Source organism: Papilio polytes, unplaced genomic scaffold (assembly GCF_000836215.1).
Source record: "Papilio polytes unplaced genomic scaffold, Ppol_1.0 DF823935.1, whole genome shotgun sequence".
In the NCBI taxonomy this organism is placed as follows: domain Eukaryota; kingdom Metazoa; phylum Arthropoda; class Insecta; order Lepidoptera; family Papilionidae; genus Papilio; species Papilio polytes.
The window spans coordinates 451,874-454,463 of record NW_013525269.1 but is presented as its reverse complement, the minus strand read 5'-3'; the positions used below and the strand labels follow the sequence as shown (position 1 = coordinate 454,463).

The following is a 2,590-nucleotide window of genomic DNA, read 5'->3' as shown; positions in this document are numbered from 1 at the left end:
AATGGCGCTGCAAGAGGCGAGTGAAGCTTATCTAGTGGGACTATTTGAAGATACCAATCTTTGCGCAATCCACGCTAAAAGGGTAACAATAATGCCGAAGGATATTCAACTTGCGAGAAGAGTTCGCGGCGAGCGCGCATAATTCCCATCTATGATAATAAAATATTAAAAAGATTAAAACGACAAAGCCCTTTTCAGGGCTGCATAAAATCTACGAGTATGTTTCAATGATCAAAAATAGATAAGCCGATAGTAAAGAAATAAAAGGCTTACTAAGAAAAAAATGACTGATATAGACATATTAAAAGCAACCAGTGGTCAAATACCCCACGACCATTTAGTTTTGTTTATTTACTAGCTTTCGCCCGCGACTCCGTCCGCGCGAAATTAAAAAACTAAAATAATAAATGAGTAGCCTAGTACCGTCGAGGTCCGTTTAGCCGTTTAGGCTACAAATTTTAACAAACATCCATCCATCCATCGAAACTTTCACATTTATATCAATAAGATGGTAATAAAAAAACATTGTTATTATTTAAATAATTTATTTATCAAATATTAAACATAATTCATAAATATTGCAACCCATCAAGGCGTTGTACACACGAGTCAAATAAATAATTTAAAACACAAACAAAGCAGTATTCATTTCTCTTGCGACATATTCTTCATGGTCTTCTTAGGCAGTAGATGTGGGTGGATAGCTGGTATCACGCCACCCTGTGACACTGTCACTCCGCTTAGCATCTGATTGAGTTCATCATCATTTCGTATCGCAAAGAGTATGTGCCGTGGAATGACTCTGGACTTCTTGTTCTGTTTAGCAGCTTCCGCGGCCAGTTCTAGTATTTCTGCAGCAAGGTATTCGACTGCAGCTGCAAGGTATATAGGAGCACCGCCGCCTATTCTTTGAGCGTAATTCCCAGATTTCAAAATCTTATGAACCCTGCCAACGGGGAATGTTATGTTGGCACGAGCGGAACGCGATTTGGCTTTGCTTTTGGGTTTCATTGTTTTCTTTTTTCGTCAGCGTTTTGTCACTTTATGTATGTAGTAAATATATCTTTTTCAAAGGGGGTTTAGTAACTAGGGGGTTTATACCGTTAATTATCAGATCTTACTCACAAATATTATGAATACGAAAGTTTAGATGGATGAATGGAAGTATGTTTGTTAGTGTTTTTAGCCTAAACAACTAAACTGATCACGATGAAATTTGGCATGGACGTAGAGGATAGTGTGGCAGAACACATAGGCTACTCGATTTTAGTACTTTTAGTTCCTAGCGTACGGAGTCGCGGGCGAAAGCTAGTTCGGTATAAAGATTCGGTTTCTGCGATGAAAATTGCAATAACCTTAAAAACTTTATAAAAACAATACGTCAAGGTCGTTATAATTTTTTTTTTAAACTTTTTTGTCAATGTTATATAATGCGGGTCTATAACGACCGGTGCGCGGTGAGATATCAAAAACATTTTTAGAATAATATTACTTTCATAATTTACCAAGTATACTAAATTACTACCGAAAACTACAATCTACACACATAACAGTAATTAGAATAGTTTAAAGGCTTTTGAGAAAAATACAGAAAACTCTTAATGTGTGGGACAAAAAATAATCTGACTTAAACTTATTCTTACTACCGAATACTGATATTGTATCCACAAAAGTTAACAATAAACGTAAATATGTGTTTAAAAATAAGTGATAAGTCCTGACACCTTCACTTCTGTACATATCTTTACGTTTATTAACTTCTGTAGATATGTATTTTCAATATTTTAAATTAGTTACTAACTATAAAACTCTGTCTATTCCCTAAATGTTTAGCGCGTTGTAAAATGTTACGTACCCCTGTCCGCAGCTGTACGCGCAGCTGCGAGAGACCGTTACGCGCGGTGGGCACGTGCCCTACGTCCCTCTAATATTATTATTACAAATTTTTCGAGTACATTTTTTTATATAACTAAGTAGATACATAAATACCTACACTATATTTACTTTATTGGTTTTCTCGATTATGAATCTGATTTAAACTGGTCTCCTATATTTTATTGATTGGAGAGTTATATGACAATCTTCGGTTTTAAAAATTAATTTTGATTTACGGCCAAAACATTTATCTTTGTCCGACTGTACATTATTTTATTTTATCAGAATGTAAAAAAAATGGTAACTAAAATATAAAACTTAACGTAAAACGTAAGAAAATCGTAATCCACTTTAATTCAAGTCAACTAACGTTTCGTATTGTTGAAACTCATTCAGTAATTGTGCAAACGTAAATTCACATCTGTATTAAAATGTGTTTTGTAATTTAAACCGTGTAACTTTTGTTTTAAGGCTTAAAATTCCTTGAAAGTATTCGGAAAATGGAATACGTAGGGCGCGTGCTCTGTTTACTAGGGGTTGCGTTTGCGCCGTTTCCGAAGCCAGTTTTTTAATCTTATCCCTTACGTCGGCTCAGTTGACGGTTGATCGTTGAACACATAAGACGAAGTGTGTCAAATCATATAAATAACACTGAATGCGAAATAAATTAAATACTTAGAAGATTTTACAAGTTTTGTGTGCTTAAGTGTGTGAG

General features: G+C 34.9%; 1 protein-coding gene across 1 annotated transcript; it reads right to left on the bottom strand.

Annotated features, from left to right (window-relative positions):
- Positions 1–645: 645 nt before the first annotated feature.
- On the bottom strand, positions 646–1,011 carry LOC106101937 (histone H2A-beta, sperm-like). Its single transcript, XM_013281321.1, has one exon. It carries the CDS (start codon positions 1,009–1,011, stop codon positions 646–648), a length of 366 nt encoding a protein of 121 aa, XP_013136775.1.
- Between the last annotated feature and the right edge of the window lie 1,579 nt (positions 1,012–2,590).